This window comes from Schistocerca americana, chromosome 6 (assembly GCF_021461395.2).
Source record: "Schistocerca americana isolate TAMUIC-IGC-003095 chromosome 6, iqSchAmer2.1, whole genome shotgun sequence".
Taxonomy (NCBI): domain Eukaryota; kingdom Metazoa; phylum Arthropoda; class Insecta; order Orthoptera; family Acrididae; genus Schistocerca; species Schistocerca americana.
In genome coordinates, this window is record NC_060124.1 from 178,693,313 (window position 1) to 178,719,649 (window position 26,337).

Here is a 26,337-nt window from a genome sequence, read left to right on the forward strand (position 1 = left end):
GAGAGTTGAGTCAGTCAGCCTGTTCCCAGGTTGCAGGCCTAGCCGTGTGGAGGCCTGTTGCTATATCCCAAGGCTGTACCGACAAAGGGAGTGGCCATCGCCGCGGTTTAACCCCTTTGTGTTAGAATAATACGGGAAAGTGAAAAAGTATAATTACGAGAGTGATCAGTGATATTTCTGTGCCGATATTTGTGGTTTCGCGTGTACCGCGCCGGCATCATTTGGATTGCAGTGTTGGATTGCAGTGTTGGATTGCAGTGATTGTATTTAGCGTGTGACGATTATGAATAACGAAGAAGCCTGTGCTGAGATTAGCTGTAATTAAATATGTATGACGAAGGCAGTGGCTGTCTCCTTTTTCTTGTGTTTTAGAGACGAACATAGGTTCTTGATTAATGAAGCTGTGTTGGCGTTCTTCTTGTCACCAGACGTTTCATTATTACAGCATTTGAGAAGGACAAAATGGAATGTAACAACTCCGTAGCAGTCAAATCCGATTGCTAGCCCCATTAGGTACACGGTCACATTAATTAATATTTACTTGGGCTGCTATTCAGATCCCGATCGAGCGGGATACATATATCGGAGGTGTTACAAGTCATATTACCCAAACTTCACAGCCTTGGAAAGACGATGTAGATTTTGATCCAATGCCATCTGGACGACAGTAGATGTATTGATAATGGCTTCAACGTCGTCCGCCAACAGACAGTATAGCTACCAGAGCGCCATCTGTGTCTACCCTCTAATAGAGAATGCTCACAGCCAGAAGGCTCAGTGTGGTGCAAACGTGTGAAACAAGAAGGTGACTATGCCACGAAGATGCACTCATGCTTCCTACAGCCAACTTAGCTAGTTTGAAATGGGTCAAATTGTGGCCTTCTGTGTGGCGAGATGGTCCTTTCGGAGAATTCCCACACAAGATGAGCGTGTTGTGTCAGTTGTGGAACGATGCTGGTATCAGTGGTCACGTGAACCTTCTCACACATGTAGATGAGGTTTTGGATTTCCAAGTCCAGTACAGTGATATGAAAAAGAAGGACACTTAATACAGATTCCTGTGGAAGACCATTCTCCTATGTCTGCAGGGAACATAGAACGGTGCCAACTCAGACTCTGAACGACCAGTGGGACAGAAAATGGCGAATAAAAAACGAGAAAGTGCCACAAAGACCTCGCTCATGGAGAGTAAGTAGGATGTGAGGGTGCCAAGCCATGTCATAGGCCTTACGAAGGTCGAAGAAAACTGCAAAAGGATGGCAGGACTAAGAAAAGGTCTACCGAACTGTGGTTTCCACTTGAAGCAGTTGATCGATCGGAGGTAATGCCTCTCAAAAGCCACACTGGCAAGAAGATAAAAGGTCCTGAAATTCGAGGACCAAAGTGAGCCGACGAACAACCGTCAAGTAACTTGCATGGAACACCGATTAGATTGATGGGCTGGTAACTGAACTTAACGACAGGGCCACAGTACTGTCTTTTCACTTAGAGGGGAAAACGCCTTGGAATCAAAAAAGGTTAAACACCTCGAGGAGATATTGTCATTGTGGAGGATCTAGGTGTTGAAGCAATTGATTATACATGGATTCAGACCAGGAGCTGAATTGTGGGAAGAAGAAAGGGCCAGAATTTCTCACTCAGTAAAAGCTTCATTGTAGAATTACGCCTGAGAAGGGGTAAAACGTGAGTGGGAAGCTGCAGCCTACTGTTTCTGGACAAGGAAACGGCTGTATAGATGGCTGACGCCAATGCCATCGCAAAGTGGGTCGTCAGGTGTCCCACGAGAACTGATGGATCTGTACAAAACCCACCTAGAATGATAAGGCCAGGAATAGAAGACGGCCACTGACAATCCTGGAGGGTGTGTAGTGTAGCCTAGACGCATGAGAAAGGGCCAGAAGAACCTAGGGAAGAGACAAAGCGTTTCAAAAAACCCACTAGTTCTGTTTTAGTAAGTAATGAACTTTGGCGTGAAGACGTTTAAAGGTAGTAAGACCAGTGGAAGAGCCGGCCGCGGTGGTATCGTGGTTCTAGGCGCGCAGTCCGGAACCGTGCGACTGTCTCGGGCATGGATGTGTGTGATGTCCTTAGGTTAGTTAGGTTTAAGTAGTTCTAAGTTCTAGGGGACTGATGACCACAGCTGTTAAGTCCCATAGTGCTCAGAGCCATTTGAACCATTTGAACCAGTGGAAGAGGGTGCCACTTTAGATATTGTAAGGCACGACGACGATCACAGATGACGGTGGCAATGGCTGTGCTCCACCACGAGACTGATCGGCGGTGAATGGAGCCTGTCGAATGAAGGATGGCAATGTTTGTAAGGCGAATTATCTTATTGGACAGATCACGAACTAATTTATCAATACCACCTGACAATGAAGGTATGAACACGACCTGGAAGATATGTAGAGACGATGGGAAGCCCATAAGCTTAACCTGGCGAGTAGGAGGTGGGAACAGAACAAGGAAATCAATGGGAAAGTGTCTCTATCAAAGGGGTTATCGTGTGGTGACCAGTGTAAGGAGGAAGGAGGGGAGGGGAAATGAGAAAAAGATCAATGGCAGAGAAAGTGCCATATGTGGCACTAAAATGAGTGGGGGAGCCATCATTGTGAAGGCACAGGTGGTGTTCCACAAGACATTGGTCAATGGGGAACCCTGACTAAATGAAAAAGCACTGTCCCACAAAGGATGGTGGACATTAAAATCCACAAGAATGAGCAAGGTAGAGGGGAGTTGCTAATGGAGGCCAGTTAGCTCAGTGGCTGTAGATGGCCAGACAGGATAGAGATAAATACTGCAAACTATGACTGCAGAATACAAGTGGACCTGTGGAAGTGCTCAAAAGACCAACTCAATTCCAACAGGAAGCATGAAACCTACAAAGGGTCAGTGAATGAGCGAGCATCAGTAAAATGAGATTCTGAATGACACAAGTTGCTGAGTAAAAGAAAATAAGGGATTGCAACTCTGGGAGGTGACATAGTATCCATTACAGTTCCATTGAATAAGCATGGAACTGGGATCCAAATGGGAGGTGAATGGGCTGGAGCCAATCACGCCACAGGGTCACCATCCATCACCAACGAGGATGGACTGATAACGATAAATAAGAGGTCTGACTCAGGTTGTGATGAGGAATATGGCATCACTGGGGCACTCAAGGGGGGGGGGGGATGTGCGCTTCTCCTGTTGTCCTGGGACTTAGATTTCTTGTTATTCTCTTTTATAGATAGAGAAGGACAGGGCACAGGCAGAGAGCAGGCTACTGCATTATCCTGAAATGAAAGAGTGTCGATAGCCTTGGGGCACACCGACTGTGAATTCCATGCCTGTGTTGTGACTGCAGGCCTCTGGTCTGGCAGGCACTGGGGGGGGGGGGAGGAGACCCAGGGGAGAGGGGGGAACGCCATCATTGGTGTGTGCTGAAGAAGGAGACACTTCTCTGACTGGGGAGGGGGAGTGGCACCCAGAGGCAACAGCATGGGAACGACAGGTGTGGTGGTGAGGAATTGGAGTGGGACTGGAGTAAGGGGAGGGAGGAGAGGGAAAGCCCAAGTAGAAGCAAAGTTAGATGTCATCTTAAAAGGGTGAATTCTGTCATATTTCTGACGATTCTCAGTGGAATAAACTATCAAGGGATGAAAATGAAATGAAATGTAGTTTGGCTAGGACCTCTCATTGGGTAGACCAGTCACCTGGTGCAAGTCTTTCGATTTGACGCCACTTTGTCGACTTGCGCGTCGATGGGGATGAGATGATGATGATGAACACAACACAACACAACACCCTGTCCCTGAGTGGAGAAAATCTCTGACCCAGCTGGGAATCGAACTCAGGCCACTTAGCATGGCATTCTGTCGTGCTGACCACACAGCTATTGAGGCAGACATCAAGGGGCTTATACTCCTGTACCTTCTTATAAACTGGTCAATGTGGTGAGTGTGGAGGGTGATGGTCAAGATAATTAACTCACGCGGGTGGTGGAATGCAGGGCCTCCTTTCATGGACTGGGTGTCCACATGCACTGCATAGTGGGTCCGTCATACAGTGGGATGACATTTGCCCAAAACGCAAGCATTGAAAACACTTCATGGGTCGTGGATGCCAGAATAAATGTGCTGGTGTCAGTGCAATTGTCCTTACGATCTTTCTGATCAGACCCAACAAAATGGATGTTTCATCTTTCGAGATTGGTCCATAGTTCCTAATCAGTTTTAAGGATGAGGTCTGTCTGAAGGAGGACTCCCTGAACCATATTCAAAGACCAGTGATGAGTAATGGACACCAGGAGGTCGCCTGGATGGTCAGAAGCACAAGGAGCGCAGATTGCGCATCAGAAGAAGTTGTGATCAACAGGGATCCCGATCGCATCTTACTGAGAGACTCAACTGCGACAAACTCGTCGATAATTTTCACAAAAATAGCGGCTTAGTGGCAGTGGATGTGTCTCTATCAGTCTTACTGCAGAACAGGTAGCGGGAAAAATGTTTGACTAAAAGCTGGCGAGCCTGGCCCTTCTCCCAGCATGTAGACAGGGAAGGGAACACTACAGGGTCATTAGAAGCAGCAATGAATGGTCCATTACTAGCTGAAGAGATGGCCATAGAAGTTCAACCAGTTGTTTGGAGCTTAACACGTATCACATGTGAAACGTCCCCTTTGAACATTTGTACAGGACTGTGCTTAACCTGACACACAATATTTTTAGCGCAACGCAATCTGACTTTCAAAAATCCCTACAAAAAAAATGGCCCTGACTAACATTAAACTATACCTTTCAGAAATCACTTACCTCACAAAAATCTTCATTACTCGAACTACTGCAATACAGGGAGCGCCACTACTGCCAGCTAAATAAAAGATTCAAACTACGGAAGGCACTAACTACTGATAGATATAGTTAGCAAATGAAAGATATTAATAGAGAACAAACAATATATTTACCTTAATAGTCATAATATATATAGCAGTTCATGACAAATTACAAAACGCCGCCATCTCTCTCCCCACATCCATCACTGGTGGCGGCTCACCTCCAACTGCGCAACGCTACGCGCTGTTCACATCCAGCTGCCGCTGCCCAACACTACAATGGCAGACAACAATGCAAACTAGCCACAGACTGCACACAGCACAGCCAGTGATTTTTATACAAATGTGGCGTTACCAATAAAAAAACCTAAACAGCCTACTTACATAGCCCCCATGCTCCCCACAAAAAATTTTGCAAATTGTTTTGGGCAGTGGCCAATAATGATTTGAAAATTTTTTTCATAATTACAATAACAAAGAAATCAAATGCACACACTTATTGATACAATGTTGGTCAAAAGCTAAAATTTTCTCACAGTCCATAAAGACAGTCCTAATCGTACATAACAGTAGAATATCAGTGTTTTTCTCAAAGTCTGAGCAGTAAAAGAAAATGCACACAGAAGTAGTGGATTTCCATGCAGTCTTGAAGAAGTAGCGTTGTCCTTCCAACGGAAAGACAGTGCTGACTCTTGACATGCTGACAGATAATGGGCCACAACAGAGCAAACCCACAGCAGAGTCATTCGACGTTTTGAAGAATATTGGTAGGTAGGTCATCACAGAGTAGACCCACTGTAGTCCTGGTAGAGAGTATGGTATTGGTGGGCCACCAGAGGTGCAGACCCACTGTAGTCCTTGTAGAAATAATGGTATTGGTGGGCCATCAAAGATGCAGACCCACTGTAGTCCTTGTAGAGATGGCTAGCAGCCATCTGTTGCGACTGTGCAGGTGCACAATCACCATCGAAGATTCTTGCGGAGAATATAGCAAGTCCATAAACCACCACTTGTGCACCCGCAGAAATTTTTTTTTGAAATGTCCTTAGAACCAGCAATGCTGTTATCCAGTCCCTTGCTGAATTATTAACACACGTGCAAACACTATCAGTCCCTACTTCTCTTATATTGTCCATATACTATGACCAACAGAAACATGTGCAGTGAAATCGAACTTACAAGTTACTTAATTTGATGAACTGGTGTCAATTACAATTTTATAACATAAGAATACAATTACAAAGGTACAAAATACATCATTAAAGAACATAACAATACAGATAACATTTGTAGTAATACAGGCTTTACAAAAGAATAGAAATAGATATATACACTCCTGGAAATTGAAATAAGAACACCGTGAATTCATTGTCCCAGGAAGGGGAAACTTTACTGACAGATTCCTGGGGTCAGATACATCACATGATCACACTGACAGAACCACAGGCACATAGACACAGGCAACAGAGCATGCACAATGTCGGCACTAGTACAGTGTATATCCATCTTTCGCAGCAATGCAGGCTGCTATTCTCCCATGGAGACGATCGTAGAGATGCTGGATGTAGTCCTGTGGAACGGCTTGCCATGCCATTTCCACCTGGCGCCTCAGTTGGACCAGCATTCGTGCTGGACGTGCAGACCGCGTGAGACGACGCTTCATCCAGTCCCAAACATGCTCAATGGGGGACAGATCTGGAGATCTTGCTGGCCAGGGTAGTTGACTTACACCTTCTAGAGCACGTTGGGTGGCACGGGATACATGCGGACGTGCATTGTCCTGTTGGAACAGCAAGTTCCCTTGCCGGTCTAGGAATGGTAGAACGATGGGTTCGATGACGGTTTGGATGTACCGTGCACTATTCAGTGTCCCCTCGACGATCACCAGTGGTGTACGGCCAGTGTAGGAGATCGCTCCCCACACCATGATGCCGGGTGTTGGCCCTGTGTGCCTCGGTCGTATGCAGTCCAGATTGTGGCGCTCACCTGCACGGCGCCAAACACGCATACGACCATCATTGGCACCAAGGCAGAAGCGACTCTCATCGCTGAAGACGACACGTCTCCATTCGTCCCTCCATTCACGCCTGTCGCGACACCACTGGAGGCGGGCTGCACGATGTTGGGGCGTGAGCGGAAGACGGCCTAACGGTGTGCGGGACCGTAGCCCAGCTTCATGGAGACGGTTGCGAATGGTCCTCGCCGATACCCCAGGAGCAACAGTGTCCCTAATTTGCTGGGAAGTGGTGGTGCAGTCCCCTACGGCACTGCGTAGGATCCTACGGTCTTGGCGTGCATCCGTGCGTCGCTGCGGTCCGGTTCCAGGTCGACGGGCACGTGCACCTTCCGCTGACAACTGGCGACAACATCGATGTACTGTGGAGACCTCACGCCCCACGTGTTGAGCAATTCGGCGGTACGTCCACCCGGCCTCCCGCATGCCCACTATACGCCCTCGCTCAAAGTCCGTCAACTGCACATACGGTTCACGTCCACGCTGTCGCGGCATGCTACCAGTGTTAAAGACTGCGATGGAGCTCCGTATGCCACGGCAAACTGGCTGACACTAACGGCGGCGGTGCACAAATGCTGCGCAGCTAGCGCCATTCGACGGCCAACACCGCGGTTCCTGGTGTGTCCGCTGTGCCGTGCGTGTCATCATTGCCTGTACAGCCCTCTCGCAGTGTCCGGAGCAAGTATGGTGGGCCTGACACACCGGTGTAAATGTGTTCTTTTTTCCATTTCTAGGAGTGTACATCAGTGTTACAGGAATTATGATTTAAGTAAATACATAAAAGAACAGAATGATTTTTGAAACATCAACTTCACACATGAGCATTAAAATGGAACAGAATTAATAATGTCTAACATCTTTACAAAGTAAATAACATATTATTAATGCAAATTATATTTGAGGATAATAGTATTCCTCATCATAGTTCATGTAGCTGAGTATAAGAGAAATTCTACAACATAAATCTTATTAGCTAAACACATAAAGACAGGAAAAACGCAAATATACAAGAGTACACAAACACATATCGAAATAATACAAAAGGAAAGGCAGGGTTCGTTATCAGTGTAGCATTTGGTACTGCAGTATTTTGCAAACAAACTTTTTTTGTTCTTGGAGATCTCCCTTCGTTCATCATTATTCCCAAAAAGTCCTATCTATACCTCTTTTCTGTACTCTAACCATATTTCTTTCAAAATAATTATGGCTCATAATACAATACTCATTTTGGCCCAAATCGTTTTCATATAACTTCTCAATGCATTTCTTCCAATTTGTCCATATTCAGTTTCTTATATGGTCTACCCCCTCTTAAGCTAACTTAAATCTACTGAGCTCAGATGCTTAAACTAAGGGACAAGGCAATGCAGCCACGCAAAACAATTAACACAAACAGCTATGATCAAAAATACAAATGGCGAAGCAAGCAGCATAAATTACAACTAATATAAGGCAATGAGCAGCAAACAAGAAAAATAAATCAGTAGTAACCTGGCTTAGCAGAGTAACACAAATTAAAATTCAATAGCACTATGCCTGGCAAACAGCAGAAGCAAAGGTAATAAATTATATCTAAATACGACAAAGCTCAAGCAGAAAAAATGGTACACTAAAGATAACAATGCAGACAAGGGAAATGTATATTCACATCTTAATGTCTATGTAATTAAAGTGGTGCACCACAAAAACTTATTCTATGAAATAAATTAGCAAGTATTTGAAAAGAGAATTATGTATGTAGTTCCTGTGAAGGGAAGTGTCTTTTTGTGCTCCCTCATTTTTTTGGAAGTATATCACAAAATTATTATTTACTGGATCTGTAGATAGAAAATATTTATATTAGTACATTTATAAAATTTTATTTTAACCAATGCTGCAGTGCAGCTAGAAACTAGATATTAAACAAAATAAGCAAAACAAGGCGTGGAATGTCATTCACTAGCCATATGGCATTTCATAATGCAGTAAACAATCTTTCAACTAGCAAGACAATAGATGTGAAATGTTTCCCATCATTTCATTTCAGTAAATATCATAAATTAAGAACTCTACAGTGTAATCATGTTTTCAAGTTTGAGCGTGTCATATTTGCGATGCTTTCTACAAAGAAATGTCAATAGCGAGGATAATGGCCTCTTTCTTCTCCAGCTAATGGCTTTTTCTCAAGGCGGCTGGCACACCTGGCCGCTCACAACGCATTATGTCACGGTCACTTACCTTTCTTACCGAAATATTTACGACAGCAGTTTCTGCTACAGTGACAATCTCTAACAAAAATTTCACAGCTCGAAAATTTGCGTTACAAATGTGTAAAAACAAAATCCTGTAACTATAACAGTGTCCAAAAAATTTTCGGCGGCATAGTGAAACATTCACGCATATACACACATTTCATAACTCTTAAAGTACGATTCTTGGTTTCCAACATTCTTTTCATAAATCAGAGTCCCTAACCACTACTCCTTATTCCTTACCTTGTTACATATGTACATATTCGTCGACACGAGATCTTGCGGCGACACTTCAATATTTCATCATTAAGAAATACGTAGCATAATCAAATAACTCATATAGCATCAGCTTATTAATCATAAACATACCTCAGCAGCATAATACACATCGTCATCGTAAAAATAACATCATAACACCTCAGTCAAATCCCAAAATCGTCGTAGCTTCTGCAAATAATTTCAAAACCTAAAAAAAATTCTCTGCTCATGTCAAAAGTGTCGTCTGCCTCAAACGTACTTTAAAAATCGTGATCCCATACCAAATACATCATTCAGAGCTCTCATAGTATCACAATGGTTCCAAAAAAATATGAACAGTTCACAAAGTACAGACAAAATACAATTTCGTAAGTGTGAAGTTACCCAACTGTGTAATTACGTAAACATCTGTCACTGATGTAGTAAAAAAAATGTTTATCTCTCAGTTAAATGATCAGATAGCTGTGTAATTCTGTGTTAGAGAAATATGGTACCGATGTGTAAAGTTGTATAAGCAAATACCATATTAGCTAGGGCTCCTTGTGCTTGCCAAACACATGATACACAAAGTAAGCGTGTACCCCCCTGAGGATTAATGAATAATACTCTCAGGTGTTACAGATTACAGCAATGGAATGAAATGTATCACGGAAAACCTTTCTATCATTGTGCTTCAAATATCTTTAAAACTAAATGATGTAAGTGCAAAATTAATCACTCAAATACGTGTCCTGTAGCGCTAAATGTGCGTCTTGCTGTAAGATAATCTCTGTGGAAGTGTCGTAGTTATTGTCCTCCGAAAGCTAAGTTCTGCAGAAGCCAATGTACTTACTTCATGATAAACAAAAGTGAAATGCTTTGCGTATAGATATCTTAGTTATTATGCTTATTGTTGTGATGAAGAAATTACTGTGCTGTAACGTATTGTTGTGCTACGGAAAAGGCTGTCTCATTGTAGCTATACCACAGAAGATACTACTAAAACATGTTTTACTTTCCAGAATAATACAGAAAACTGTGCAGATATAAAACAGAAACACTACAAAAGCAACATTGTAAATTGTAACTCATTATTAGCGTCGTGATAAAATCGTGTAGCTGTCACATAAACTAACCACTGTGTCATCTGGTATCTCACAGAAAGTACTTTAGATCCAGAATGTATTTTCGAGTAAACCAAAATGTAAATCTCATTAGCAGTACCAGTATATGTTCTAAGCATGTAAGTCTTATAGTCGTTACGTAATCGTGTAACTAACAAGCGAGAATGTACACACACAATAGCACTGTGTAGTCTGTTCTCAATAACAATGCATTCGTAATTTTTTGTTTAAATGAGTTCTCTTGGTTCTTGACTGGATATTTAACTTCAAACATTGTTGTATATTAACAGATTCTAAGTCTGACAAAGCATACCAGTAATGTAAAGTGAAAAGTTATATGGCAAAGACAAAGTTAAAAAGCTGATTATCTTTCAATAAACGGTTTTACATGTGAAATGTGGTGAAAACCTTTATTCTTCCTAGTATGCAGAATTTCAACCTTAACGCAATTATCATGCGGTATACGTCGGTAAGGAATGCTAAAATTTTTCTCAAGGTTAGCGTCTATGTTATTTTTCTCTGAGCCAGCCGGCGCACGCGGCTGCCTGTGGTGCGAGTCATTGTCTGTTCCTTTGTTGGCGCGCGTCGTTGTTGGGATTTGGAGACCTAACTTCTACAAATTCACCTTGCCCAGAGGGCCCAGCCCTGTTTAAATCCTGCCAGTTCTGATGCATTTCAGGTCTGTCGTTACGATCATATCGTCTGTCGTCATGTCGGTAGATTCCATAGTTTCTTTCTTGTCGGTCACGAGGTGGAGAATTTCTCCCTGAATCGTAACTGCGCGCTGGACCGTTGCGTCTAAAGTTATTCTGTCTCCCGTGATAATAATAGTTCTGGTTGCCAAATTGTCTGTTTCTATGATTGTCTCTGTCATATTCATTACTATGGAAGTGCGATCTTTCTCTGTAACTATTACTCTGCCAGTGGTTGTCATACGGGTGGTGTCTGTTTTGGTCACGATTTACGTTGTAAGAATAGCCTTGTCGTGTCCAGTTATTGTTTCTGTCATCGCGGAATTGTGACATATGTGACCTGTAGTGATTGTTTTCCTGTTTTCGCATCCGGCGACTGCCTGTGTCAATTTCTAATTCTTGTAACAGTCCCTGAAAAGCCTCAATGTCTTCTTTGCAACGTCCTGCTAAAATAATATGTCGCAAATGTTCAGGTAATTTGATTAAGCAAATGCGGATGAGTTCTGAGGGGCTGTATAGGTTCGAAAGATACTGATTCTTGTGCAACATGTATTCAAAATATTTCACAAGACTCGAAAATTCAGATTGTTCGAAATGTTTCATCATTATGATACCATGTTTTACTCGGTCTTGTGTGGCTTCAGACCAATATGCTGAGAGGAAGGCATGGTAAAACTCTCCTTCACTGTGGCAATCGTGAATGACAGATCGCATTCTTACAGCTGGTTCATTCTCTAAGTAGCCACACATAAATTCTAATCTGTGTTCTAACGATCAGTTGGGAGGAAAACAATGAGAGAATTGATGGAGCCATGCTTGTGGATGAATGTCGTTGCCAGAATTCTTAAACGTTTAGAATTTACGCGTAGTAATGAACAGCTTATAGTCAAAATCATCATGTCGGCGAGTCGCATATCGGTCATTGTTACGTCGTTTCGGCGGTTCCATTTCAAAATTCGGTGCACCTTGCCAATTTCTTTCATAATTTCCGAAATGCGCTGTGTTATTATTTTGTGGCTGTTCCGTATTTCTATGTCCCTCTTCCCGCATTGGGGCGCGAGTGTCCTCTGAAATACGTAATTCTTGTACTACCAGTGTCAGCTGATCTTGTACTTCGCGGATTTCTCTTTGGTGTTGCGTATTAATTTGATTCTGATTTTGTTTGAATTTCCTAATTTGTTCGCACTCTTCTGTGTCATTAAAGACTACCGGTTTTGTGTCATTCGGATTATCATCTACCTTCGTAGATAAATTATTTAGCTGATCCGAAAGTTCAACTACTTTCTCTGATAAAGTACTAATTTCCTCCATGTGTGTTTCTACTGTGTCCTTTAAGTTTTCCTGAGTTTTTGCAAGTTGCGTAACCGAATCGGTAGACGCAACTGAGTCAAATTTTAGCTTGCAAGGTCTCATGATTTTCATGAACAATAATTTGCAGTTCTTTTACGGCTACTTCGTGGTTCTGTAATGCATTTTCATGCCGCGAAAAAATAGGTTGAAAATGCTCACAAATTTGAGTTTCTACGTCATTACAGACTTTTTCACATTTCGATTCAATGTTATGTAACTCAGTAGTTAAATCTTCACGCGTTTGTTGAAGAGTTTGTTCCAATGAGTCTAACTTTTGAAGCTGTTGCTGTGTTTGTCTTTGATTTTGTTCCAGTGTGTCTAACTGTTGCTGTGTTTGTCTCTGATTTTGTTCCATTGTGTCTAACTTTTGAATATTTTGTTCCATTGTGTCTAACTTTTGAAGCTTTTGTCCCACTTGTTGCAGTAATTGTAATAACAATGCACTGGTGTCTGAAACATGTTCCTAAGTGCTTTTCGGCAGTGAATTTGCACCGGCAACATTCATATTTTGACAAGCGGAAAATGTGTCTTGACTCATTTGAGAAAACGGTGAGAACCCAAAACCTGAGTCTGCAGTATTTGCAATATTGTGTTCTGTCATTCCCGATTCCTGAGACGAGTTGTTGCCGACCGATTGATCGATAACGCTTCCCTGTTCACTACCTGTTTCACTGTCTACACCATTATTTGACGCCCGCTCCATTTCCCTATGCACAGTCACCAAATTACTACTTTGAATGTCTGTTACTTCATTACACAGTGGTGCTGATAAGCTACGCTCGTCGTCCCTATTATTTCTCAGTTTACTTTGGAGCCTAGTGTTACGTTTTTCACACGCCATTATTGTCACAATATTTCACACGATAACACAGAAAAGTACAATTTCAAGAGCAAAATAAGATAACACATTAACATAGAAATGGAAATAATGTCTACTTAAATACTTGGTGCAAATCTACATGCATGTCACAACTGTTTTACTGTACAACAATGCAAGACTGCAACTACAAAGGAGATTCTCTCTACAATTACGCGCTAGCAATAAACAAAATCTACGCTAATTACACAAACTACAAGGAAAAAATCAGAAGATTCCAGTGAGGTATCCTCGGCTAAGGGTCGACATATGAAACGTCCCCTTTTGAACAATTGTACAGGACTGTGCTTAACCTGACACACAATATTTTTAGCGCAACGCAATCTGACTTTCAAAAATCCCTACAAAAAAAATGGCCCTGACTAACATTAGACTATACCTTTCAGAAATCACTTACCTCACAAAAATCTTCATTACTCGAACTACTGCAATACAGGGAGCGCCACTACTGCCAGCTAAATAAAAGATTCAAACTACGGAAGGCACTAACTACTGATAGGGATAGTTAGCAAATGAAAGATATTAATAGAGAACAAACAATATATTTACCTTAATAGTCATAATATATATATTATATATATATATATATATATATATATATATATATATATATATATAAAAAATTACAAAACTCCGCCATATCTCTCCCCACATCAATCACTGCGGGCGGCTCACCTCGAACTGCGCAATGCTACGCACTGTTCACATCCAGCTGCCGCTGTCCAACACTACAATGGCAGACAACAATGCAAACTAGCCACAGACTGCACACAACACAGCCAGTGATATTTATACAAATGTGGCGTTACCAATAAAAAAACCTAAACAGCCTACTTACACATGCAAGGCATTCGTTCTGATACCACCCATCCCGATCAGAGGCTCTCCTCATGGGTGCCACCCACATACAGATAGGGCCATCTGGATGGCGGCCATTGTAAGGAGTTCTGATGCTCCAAAGTGACAAGCAACCACTCCTCAGCATGCATAGGGAGGCAACAGCTCAGGTATCACAAGTGTGATCCCTGTTCAGGGGTCTCAGCCAGATGGGTATATAAAAGGCTCACCATATGGAATGACTACATATGCTGGTGACAAAGTGGGGGGGAGAGAAGTTAGTGGAGAAGGAAAAGGGGAACGATGTGGGGAGAGGAATCCACGCTCTAAATGCTAGGGAGGGCATTCTTCCCCAAATGGCTCACACTTTGGAGAGATAATTTAGAAGCAGAGGTCAATTGGTAAAGATGGACCAAAAGCGCCAAAAAGGAAAAAGCAAGGGGAGCAAAAGCCAGAACGAGTACAAGAAACAAGATGGATAGCCAGGTCGGTTTAAGTAAGAAAACAGAGAGAAGGGAAGGAGTGGTCAGAGGGTAAGGAATGATAACAGGGAGAGAGGGGCTAAGGGAAGGAGTTTGATGAGGGTCCCCACTTCACCACTGCAGAATTCAGCGATCAGCTACTGCTGTTGTTGACTATGGTAGACCACCAATGATTCAAATGGCTCTGAGCACTATGGGACTTAACATCAGAGGCATCAGTCCCCTAGAACTTAGAACTACTTAAACCTAACTAACCTAAGGACATCACACACATCCATGCCCGAGGCAGGATTCGAACCTGCACCCATAGCAGTAGCGCGGTTCCGGACTGAAGCGCCTAGAACCGCTCGGCCACCGCGGCCGGCGATCGACCACCTCCTCTCCTACAAGCAACAGCGCCTGTAATTAGGATAGCTCCCCATGAATATGAAACAATGCTATGAGCAATATCACACTACAGGGATAAGCTTCCTCCAGTTTTCTGATGGTTCATCCATATGTGAAGTCACCCAATTGTTGTCACTGGTCATGATGAAATGAAGAGCACCAGCAGAGTGCACTGTAATTGCTCTGTGATTGACACACACAGTGATTTCCCTTTCTTTCAAGTGCCTCGTGTTGTAGGACGAACCCAGTTTGTCTCCATAATCACAGTGACCTCACACCATGTGGCGTCCACCTCTCTTTGCATGACTGGGAGAACTTGGGTAATATGCTCCCGTTTTCTCATTTATTTTTCACCGAGTAGTTAATTTTTTATGATACATTATATCTCTCATTGTCTAATTTTGCAGAGAAGTGCACATGGCAGTTCGGTTCTTTAAAGAATCTAGGATGAGAGGAGTTACTAGTTGTAGTTAGGTGGCAGGCTGAACGTCTCGTTTGGCCGACAGGCTACAGGGTTAAGGCGTCTCGTTGTTCAGTCAGTACTCTTATCCTACGGAACCTAAAATTGTCTTAGGTATTATCTTGCCCTTGATTCAGAACGGATTTAACACGACAATGCTTTATAAAATTCTGTATTGTTCTGTGAGCCTCCTGATGATTAGGCCTGTGTTGTGTGCTTGCTGCGCCGCAGCTGGCACGAGGAGGGCCTGCTGGACATCCCTGCTCTGGTGGAGGCGACGCTGAACGCTACTGGCGCGCCGCGGCTGGCGCTCGTTGGGCACTCGATGGGCGCCACGGCGGCGCTGGCGGCGCTGGCGCTGCGGCCGCGGCTGGCGCGCCACCTGCACCCGGTCGTGCTGCTGGCGCCAGTCGCGCGCCTCAAGCGTTCCACCAGCATCTTCACCAGCACGGCCTCGCTCTGGCCGCTCCTCATGGTAAGCAGCCGGTGCCGCCGGTCGCTGGCACCAGCGCCGAACCGAGGTTTATTTATTTAGCGTATGTGGTTTCCAAGTACAAATGGTTTCATGTTTAAATACATACAGACAGATAAAGATAAAACCAACATACATTATAACACATAAATAATGTCTCGTGTTATGGACATTCAATTAAGGATAAAGTAGGCATACACAGGTTGTTACAATAAGGTATCATGTCATAGATAAGATAAAATTATCATATAGAAATTGTTGCTATAAGGTCATTCAGCTATCTCTTTAAAGTTCTATGTCTAGGTTTTCCATCCACTCGACGGCTGCAGGGGAGACTGCATAAAGTTCTCGAATGGATCCTTTAAACGCACGTTTAGGGCATTCCTGAATGATGTACTGGATCTTTTGCTCTGGATGTCCACAATCGCACTGTGGTGAATCTCGTATGCCCCATCTACAGAGCATCTCGCCACTTCTGCCATGACCAGTTCTGAGTCTATTGAGTATAACCCAAGTTCTTCTTGGCAAGTCTGTACTAGATAGGTTTCCACCAGGTGATATTTCATTGCAGTTCTTGGATAGTCCAGTCTGAGACCATCCATTTTTCCATGAATACATAGCATCGTAAGACGTAGTCATAAGGTCTTGAGCTGTTCTCCATAGTGATCTTCTAGATCTTAGTCGGGAAAGATTTGGGGCAATGTCCTGATGGATTGAAAGGTTGGTATTGGAGGAGATGTTACGCCATTCATTAACTAAGGCGGTATGCCGCCTAAGTTGTGGTGGAGCTATACTGCGGAGAACAGGAAGTCAAGGTAGTGGGGTGGATTTAATAGTCCCAGAGGTGTAGAATTACCAGCCGCGCGGGTTAGCCGCGCGATGTCGGGCGCCTTGTCACGGATCGCGAGGCTCCCCCAGTCGGAGGTTCGAGTCCCCCCTCGGGCATGGGTGTGCGTGTTGTCCTTAGCGCAAGTTAAAGGTAGATAAAGCAGTGTGTAAGCCTTGAGACTGAAGACCTCAGCAGTTTGATCCCATAGGAGCTTACCACAAGTTTCCAAGTATTACCAAACGTGCACGCCACCCCACCACCTCCTGTTTCCCTCCGTAGCTGCGTGTAAATGACTAATCTGCAGTTTACACTTTAGTGTCTGGCAGAGGGTTCTTAACCACATTCAGACTGTTTCTCTAACGTTCCACTCTCGACATGAGCGCGGGAAAAGCGAGCACTTAAATGTTTCCGTACGAGCTCTGATTTCTCCTATTTTATTACGGCGATAATTGCTCCATATTCCATCACAGACTTACAAAGACATGGCTGCAAAATTTATAGATTTTAAAAAGCCATTTGATTCGGTTGATATGTAAAAACCAGGCAGAGTGATCCGAGAATTTAGCAATAAATTGAAACTAGTAAACCTTATTCTTGAGACGCTCACCAACACCAAATCAAAACTACGTTTCGGGGTGAAATATCTAAGGCATTCAAAATAAAAACAGGTGTAAGGCACGGTGACGGCCTGCCTCCACTCCTATTCAGCTGCGTCCTGGAGAAAATAGTAAGAGAATGGAAACAAAAAGTAAAAGAACATGAACTATCACCAAAATGACTCGGGACTAAGAATAAAGGTATATAAATTCATTGCGTGGCATTTGCGGACGATTTTGCCATTCTTTCTAACAACCTAACAAATGCTGAATTACAAATAGAAAACAAAGCCGGATTAGGAATTACTGTAGAAAAACCAAAACTGATGTCAAACATAACAAATGCTCCATAAATCCTAAAATCAGGTATTGGACGGATAAAGAAGGATAATAAATTTAAAATTTGGGAGAAAAAGTTCAAGAAAATGGCTTAAAAAACTCGTTGCAGAAGAACACAGCGTACGTAAAATCGAGAGTGTATGTGGTATAACCAGAAAAATTTACAACAGAAGGTCCCTGTCTAAAAAATCGAAAATATAGCACTACAACACAGTAGTAAAACCAGAATGTCTCTGTGCAAGTAAATGTTTAGTACTTGTGGTAGCGCGTTTCCCGTTCGTCCCTTACCTTCACCTAGCTGTGAACTCGTTGCAGCAGATCGCCGGTAGGAAAGCCGAGCAGAAACCTACCGTACTGCAACTCGCACCAGACTGCACACATCGTAACTGTTCTAAGAATCGGGAAAAGGTCTTAATTTTGAATGAAAGGTGGAAATACTGGCAAGACTTTGGTATAATCTGAACGTTGATTATGTACACGTTCACTGCCAAGCCCGTGCTAATCTTAATCTTAACACGTTATGTACAAACCCTTTCATTCACCTTAGCAAGTTTATGGTAATGTATTTCCCGAAATCTGAACTGCTACTAAGCATGGACTGTTCTTACATGAAAACGCTCGCCATACTATTAAGTTTATCGGGGTAATGCACTCATCTTTTTAGTCACCAATCTGCTCAATATGCCACGCGGAATTACTGTCTTTTCTCATACACAAAATTCCTTAAAAATTCCGTACTTTCTGAAAAGCACAACGGAATAAATATGTATTCATTTTAAAACATGTAGCGTAACTGAAACCGGCAAATAACTTCCTTCTGAGCTCATACGACACACGACAGTACTATTGAAAAGGCTGCCCACCAACTACCTTAAACTGCTGTAAGCATTCTATATCTCCAAGAGAAAAGAAGAGCGAAGAATATTCCGTTGTGATTGGTCAGTTTTCTTTAAGCCCATTAAAAAAACATTATTCTCCCGCGTTAGTCCGCGCTTTTCATGACTAACCAATCAACAAATAACACACTTTCGAACTGCACTTTTTCCCAAAACACGTATTTAACATTCTGATATTTTGTTCATACTTTACATTATTAACCATTGTCATTTGCACTCGAATTAGCTGTCCTTTTACCATAAACTTGCTAAACATATTATGATACAAAATTCCCCGTCGTCTGCGTTCACACGGTCTTAAAAATTTCTCACGCTAGTTCGTACAGCGTTTATCAGTAGAACAATGATCTACATATTTACTTTAGCCCATATTCATGCATCATTCACACTACTAAAAGCATATACAAAACTGTACAAACATAAACGAACAAAAAAGCCTTCAAGAAAAAAAAACACAATAATTCATAAAAACAAGCTCTTGACCTGTTTCTAGAATATCTCTGTGCGCTGTTGTACTCTGGCGGATGAAAATTAGAACTACGTACTCGACTTGACCCGCGTCAGACCGTCTGTCGTTGTGCACGCACGAGTCATTCTCCCGATACACGGGCTCCAGACAGGAGCAATATAAGGCGCCACGCCACATACTGAATTACAAATCACACGAACTCCTAGAAGTCCTAGAAAGAAGAATCATTCGAAAAATACTTTCTTAAATACAGAGATTTGAAAACTGAGAAGTAATAAAGAACTAACTATATCGTAATGTAGAAAACACAGCGGAAATGCTACGAAAGATGCGACTCTCATTTTTTGGACATTTATACAGAATGAACAGCAACAGGTTAACCAAACAGATTTATTAATATCTTTCGGACGATAAGTCAACAATAGCCAGGATTCAAGAAGTTAAGAGAGATTTGGGAAGAAACAACATAAATGATAAAGATGCAACGGAAAGAGAGATTTTTATGAAGCAAGTGTTGAAACGGAAGTATCCAAAGGCAGGAGAGAGAAGAAGACAGAGTCAAAATGGTCTGAGGATAGAAAAAGGATACCCAGTGGGAAGATGAAAGAATACTGGACGAAGAAGAAAGAAGAACAAAGGAGGAAGCATTGAAATTAGCACGTGGTGCTTAGTTAGCCCAAACGGAGAAAGAAAGAATTACTCCTTATGTAGCTGGACGTCAAAAAAATATATTTGCTTGCAGAAGAAAAATGGTGATCGAAATTTCAGGAAAATGTCTCGCTGCAACGAAAAGCGGCCCATCTCGCTTATCATGACCATGGCACTCTCTCCCCTGTTCCGCGCTAATACAAAACGAGCTGCCCTTCTTCGAATTTTCTCGGTGTCCTCCGTCAGTCCTATCTGATAAGGATCCCATACAGTGCCGCAATACTTCTAAAGAGGACGGAAAAGTGTAATGTAGTCAGTCTCTTTAGTAGATCTGTTATATCTTCTAAGTGTTCTACCAATAAAACGCAGCCAAGTACTGATAAGGATGACCTCACAGTTTTCTTTATTTAGAGCCAGCTGCCACTTTTCATACCATACAGATATCTTATCCAAATCTTTTAGCAATTATGTGTGATCTTATGATGATTTTACTAGACGTAAATGAGAACATCATCTGCAAACAATTCAAGAGGGTTGCTCAGATCGCCTCGCAAATCGTTTATATAGATTAGGAACAGTTGAGCACCAACAACATTTCTTAGGGGAACGTCAGATATCACGTTTGTTATACTCTCCGCGATTTACTGCAAACTGGGACGTTTCTCACTCGCCAGAGCTGGGACGATACTCCAGAAGAACGCTGTTTCTTCGGAAGCCACTTATGAGGAAGGGGTCAAAAGCTCTTGGTAATCTAAAAATGTGGAATCAATTTGAGATCCCCTGTCGATAGCACTCATTGTCTCGCCTGAATGAAGACCTGGTTTTGTTTCACAAGAACAATATTTTCTGAATCTGTGCTGTAATTTTATCTACGAAGATTCACCAAAATTATAATTTTGTAAGTAAGTTTAATAAAAATGATGCTCAGCGTAACCGACTGTACAGTGAAATCTGATTCAATAACTAGATGGTTCAAAATGGTTCAAATGTCTCTGAGCACTATAGGACTTAACTTCCGAGGTCATCAGTCCCCTAGAACTTAGAACTACTTAAACCTAACTAACCTAAGGACATCACACACATCCATGCCCGAGGCAGGATTCGAACCTGCGGCCGTAGAGGTCGCGCGGCTCCAGACTGTAGCGCCTAGAACCGCTCGGCCACTCTGGCCAGCGAACTAGATGCGTTATATGCTTAGCACAGTAGCAGAGTAACTTAAGACTTCCGATTTATTCATATGTATCAATTTCATTCGCTCTAGAATAACTGTAAACTACTGAAACGAATGAAAAGCAAACTAGATGTGGCATACTACCCTTCCACAAACGTATGCCTCGTAACATCTATCGACGAGTATCAAACTATGACAGTATATCGCAGTAGTCAGACCGTGTCATGTAGGTAGCAAAGTGCCTGTCCCTAAACAAGACGACTCAATAAAACCTTCGAATTAGAAGAAAAGAATTTCTTGCGAAAAGACAATGGGACCAAGGGTCGTACCAGATGGCAGGCGATGGTACACATCCAATCGTCAACTCTACCCACACCAAGGAAACTTTCCCGAGCCGTCAGAAGATGACCAGATTTCTGCTGCCACCTACACCGTGGACCTCCATAGGCTGTCTTGTAAGATCTTCAAAGTGGCAGTGGCCAACAAGGGTAAAGTCACTGGCTACCTGTGGATCAGGCAAACAGAGAATGACTTAGTAGAACTTCATGCAAAGTAAGATTTAATAACTAACAGTGCTGACTACCAATCAGCTATTGAAACCACACCGTTCGTAACATCCCTTACAAGAGCACAATGGTACAGGAAATGATATGAGGAACAGCATGTATAGTTTTGCGGGAAATAAAGAAATGTTGTGATAACAGAAAACCTCAGGGTACTAAAAAGAGAACCAAGAACACTAAAAGCACCGTGTTCCAGAGGTGGCCCAAACTATTTAAAAAAAATACCAAATACATAAGAAAGACCTTCTTCCAGTGATCTTACGACTGCAGCCGATGACGAATGGCAGAGCTTAAGTTTTTTGCATCAGGATTGCACTTAGATGAACTGTCTATAGGTACAACGACTAACAACTTCCATAATATTATTTATCAAGGTACAGAAGGCTGGTTTTAGAATTCTTTTCTATTTATGCAGCATATCCACCAGACGGAACTTGGGAGCAGCAAAAGTTCTGGCTGGAGGAACAAGTAAATTTCATATCCCATGCACCTAATTTGCTTGCTTCCTATACCGCTGCGTCTCGCTCCAGTCCTCATTCGGCAGAAATCGACAAATATCGGAAACCTTCGGTCAAATACAACATTTGCCCTAGCACCCGCTAGCCGACCTTCGTGGTTTTCCAACACCGTGGCCAAGTAGTTGCAACTTCTCCATTGTTGAATATGAGCGAGATGTGTAGGCGGCAACTGTGTGAGGCACTGTTAAGACGTAAAACACGTCAGCATGCGACCTCTGCCAGCTCTGCCAGGCAGAGGTCTTTTCTTTGTGGTGATTCTGGTACGAAATACCAGTGCAGAAATAAAACTGTCACAACAGCTTGCATTTACCAGAAGATATGTAAGGGAAGGGCAGGAAAATTCACGTAAACTCCAGTTTAATTCCTAAACCGTGTTCTAGTGATCAGAGACGCTTCCTATGTATCGAGGGATCCCGTGTTCGATTGCTGTCTAGGTCGGAGATTTTCTTTGCTTGGGGACAGTTTGATTGTCGTTATTATTTCATCCCAACTTCGTCATAAGGAGGCGAAAATCACCGAAATTGCGTCAAATAGTACTTGCACCAAGCGGCCACCCACCCTAGATGGGGTGGGGTCTCGAGGTCAGCAGTGCCCTACCGCCATTTTTGTTTTGATTTTTGTTTTTCGGTCTGTCTTTTGCGCCCCCTCTGCGCCTGCACTTGTGGCGGGGGCCTATCTCGCGCCGCCACTCCCCCTACACTCGGTACGGCACTGCCTGGCACCTGTTATCACCAGCAGCTGCACCATCAGCATTTTGACAACCACTGTGGCCTTTCCTCGTTCTGTACCAATCAAAACTCTGACACACCATCAGCGCTCTCACCAAAACTGATGCACTCATGGTACGGCATTATATTCATATCCTCCCTTCTGACAAAATCTTATTGCTGCACAATCAACGAACTGATCTTTGTTGACAAAGAAATATCAGACACCGAAATAGGAGACACTGCAGACACATTTCGTTCCAAACGTTGCTGACACTGTATGAGATTTCAACAAAAAAATTTGTTTTTTGTACGTCAGTGGTAACAATATACACTCCTGGAAATGGAAAAAAGAACACATTGACACCGGTGTGTCAGACCCACCATACTTGCTCCGGACACTTCGAGAGGGCTGTACAAGCAATGATCACACGCACGGCACAGCGGACACACCAGGAACCGCGGTGTTGGCCGTCGAATGGCGCTAGCTGCGCAGCATTTGTGCACCGCCGCCGTCAGTGTCAGCTAGTTTGCCGTAGCATACGGAGCTCCATCGCAGTCTTTAACACTGGTAGCATGCCGCGACAGCGTGGACGTGAACCGTATGTGCAGTTGACGGACTTTGAGCGAGGGCGTATAGTGGGCATGCGGGAGGCCGGGTGGACGTACCGCCGAATTGCTCAACACGTGGGGCGTGAGGTCTCCACATTACATCGATGTTGTCGCCAGTGGTCGGCGGAAGGTGCACGTGCCCGTCGACCTGGGACCGGACCGCAGCGACGCACGGATGCACGCCAAGACCGTAGGATCCTACGCAGCGCCGTAGGGGACCGCACCGCCACTTCCCAGCAAATTAAGGACACTGTTGCTCCTGGGGTATCGGCGAGGAACATTCGCAACCGTCTCCATGAAGCTGGGCTACGGTCCCGCACACCGTTAGGCCGTCTTCCGCTCACGCCCCAACATCGTGCAGCCCGCCTCCAGTGGTGTCGCGACAGGCGTGAATGGAGGGACGAATGGAGACGTATCGTCTTCAGCGATGAGAGTCGCTTCTGCCTTGGTGCCAATGATGGTCGTATGCGTGTTTGGCGCCGTGCAGGTGAGCGCCACAATCAGGACTGCATACGACCGAGGCACACAGGGCCAACACCCAGCATCATGGTGTGGGGAGCGATCTCCTACACTGGCCGTACACCACTGGTGATCGTCGAGGGGACACTGAATAGTGCACGGTACATCCAAACCGTCATCGAACCCATCGTTCTACCATTCCTAGACCAGCAAGGGAACTTGCTGTTCCAACAGGACAATGCACGTCCGCATGTATCCCGTGCCACCAACGTGCTCTAGAAGGTGTAAGTCAACTACCCTGGCCAGCAAGATCTCCGGATCTGTCCCCCATTGAGCATGTTTGGGACTGGATGAAGCGTCGTCTCACGCGGTCTGCACGTCCAGCACGAACGCTGGTCCAACTGAGGCGCCAGGTGGAAATGGCATGGCAAGCCGTTCCACAGGACTACATCCAGCATTTCTACGATCGTCTCCATGGGAGAATAGCAGCCTGCATTGCTGCGAAAGGTGGATATACACTGTACTAGTGCCGACATTGTGCATGCTCTGTTGCCCGTGTCTGTGTGCCTGTGGTTCTGTCAGTGTGATCATGTGATGTATCTGACCCCAGGAATGTGTCAATAAAGTTTCCCCTTCCTGGGACAATGAATTCACGGTGTTCTTATTTCAACTTCCAGGAGTGTATTACTAATTATTGAAGTCTCTGATTTAACAATTTATGCAGTTAAATATTTTTCATTAATCTTATGACTGGGCCGGCCGCGGTGGTCTAGTGGTTCTAGGCGCGCAGTCCGGAACCGCGGGACTGCTACGGTCGCAGGTTCGAATCCTGCCTCGGGCATGGATGTGTGTGCTGTCGTTAGGTTAGTTAGGTTTAAGTAGTTCTAAGTTCTAGGGGACTGATGACCACAGAAGTTAAGTCCCATAGTGCTCAGAGCCATTTGAACTATTTCTTATGACTGGTTTGTTGTGAACAGACAATACTTCCTCTCCTGTGCCAACCTCTTTATCTCATACCGCAGTAGCAGTCACGCCGTACCTCCTCAATTATTTGTTCCATGTACTCCAATATCTGTCCGTCCCTATAGTTTTGGTCTTTATGGCTTCCTCTAGTACCCTAAGATTTATTCCTTGCAGTATTAACATGCATCGTATTACTCTCTCCTTTCTTCTAGTCGGGGTTTTCCACATGCTCCGTTCCTCGCCGATTCCCTGAAGGACTTCCTCACTTTCTGTCAGCTCAATTAATTTTCAACGTCCTTTGTAGCACCATAATTGAAAATGCTGCTCTTTTTCGGTTTTGCACAGCGCATAAAATAGTATTAAGCGCTTTCGTGTGTGAATGGGTGTGGATGTAGTTGTAAGTGCCGATGACGAGAAAGTTTAATAGTATTTCTTTGCTTTGTTTATCACTTTTCTCGTCCATTTTACTTCGGTCTGGCTTTTACCAGAGATTTCAGAGCTAATTTTATGTTCCGCATTGCGTTCCATCGCTGTTAATACTTTACTGTACATGGTAAACGTCGCCTCAGCTGCTGCTGAGGAATGCTTTACTTTCTGCTACTGGATACATTCATTGATCATTTTCAGGCGACGGACGTCTAGAACCTTGATACAAATGGCAACAGTTTCTTTATGGTCGAGCTCCATGACAGAATAATAACGAGTACAAAAGCATCTGCAGCACAGTGTTGAAGAACCAAGCTGAAGTGAGCCAACTACATAATACGTCCGCCAGCACGAAGTGTTGCTTACCACATGCTTGTGGACAGACACGATGTGTAGCTATCTCTCTTCGTCTAGGCTGTCCCCCACTATGCTTTAGAGACATTTGTACTTGTTAGCATTCCATCATGAAGCTCGGAGTAAAACCTGTTCAAATTGTGCCTTTCTTAATAATCCTGACTGTTCGCCATATTAGATTAAGGCCTGTTAAAGCAAAGAGTGTGACTATCTTAGCAACCCAAAGTCAATAATTGTCGAAACACGTCATTTAATAGCTCTCACATATGTGAACTGATTACAAGTTAATAGTTGCTTTCGCATTAGAACTGACACTGATTCCGCTAAGCGTGATGCAATTACTATGAGCACCGGGACCATACAAAATATGACCTTCCGTAGCAACGAATCTGCTTTATAACTCAGCCTCGAGAGACCAGAATGAACCTGAGCGGCCAGGAGAACAGATGGTTCTGGTTTAGTAACCTTTACGCAGCACCAAACCTGTGTGTCGATTAGACCTCCCTTATACGAGAAAACCTGTACATTAGACATGTTACCGATCTGCACGTTCGTCATTATTAAGATTTTGTGACTAAGCTCACTTGAGACAGCAGCATCGGACTGCGTCGTCAAAGACAGGAAATTGACTGCGTGTTGAACGTGGCCAGCGACTTGACGCACGGTCAGTGTCCTATTTTTACTGAGCTAAAAACAAATTTTTCCTGAAAATAAAAGATGGGCTGCAGTACAAAGAAAGAGACGTGGCAAAGTGAAAACTATTCAACTCCAGGCTAATCTGCTTCATTGCTTTCTGTATGTTTTTTTCC

General features: G+C 43.6%; 1 protein-coding gene across 1 annotated transcript in view; it reads left to right on the top strand.

Annotated features, from left to right (window-relative positions):
* Positions 1-26,337, top strand: part of LOC124620034 (lipase 3-like) — a 410,637-nt gene that overhangs the window by 326,284 nt on the left and 58,016 nt on the right. Inside the window, exon 6 of the mRNA XM_047146699.1 lies at positions 15,738-15,981. Coding sequence (XP_047002655.1) covers positions 15,738-15,981 — 244 coding nt within the window. The remainder of the gene's footprint in view (positions 1-15,737; positions 15,982-26,337) is intronic.